At 54.9% G+C, this 253-nt stretch overlaps 1 protein-coding gene across 1 annotated transcript in view; it reads left to right on the forward strand.

Annotated features, from left to right (window-relative positions):
* LOC111645916 (uncharacterized) overlaps window positions 1-253 on the forward strand; it is a 17,971-nt gene extending 17,718 nt beyond the window's left edge. Inside the window, exon 10 of the mRNA XM_087170780.1 lies at window positions 5-253. Coding sequence (XP_087026906.1) covers window positions 5-238 — 234 coding nt within the window. The 3' untranslated portion in view covers window positions 239-253. The remainder of the gene's footprint in view (window positions 1-4) is intronic.

Genomic DNA, 253 nt, shown 5'->3' on the forward strand with positions numbered 1-253 from the left:
CCAGAACCAGGACTACAGAGACCGGACGTCCATGAGGACGGACGCTCTGCAGACCGGAGACCTCGGCCTCACTCTGAGAAGACCCACCATCAGGGACAGCAGCACCTACACCTGCACCATCAGAGAGTTTGAACAAGAAGTGAGCCGGAGAGAAGTACCACTGGAGGTCAAAGGTCAGAGCTGTAGCTACAGGTCAAAGGTCAGAGCAGTAGCTGCAGGTCAAAGGTCAGAGCTGTAGATACAGGGAAAAGGT

This window comes from Seriola lalandi, unplaced genomic scaffold, assembly GCF_002814215.2.
Source record: "Seriola lalandi dorsalis isolate HSWRI2012SDOR001 ecotype SW California unplaced genomic scaffold, Sedor1 jcf7180002054959, whole genome shotgun sequence".
Classification (NCBI taxonomy): domain Eukaryota; kingdom Metazoa; phylum Chordata; class Actinopteri; order Carangiformes; family Carangidae; genus Seriola; species Seriola lalandi.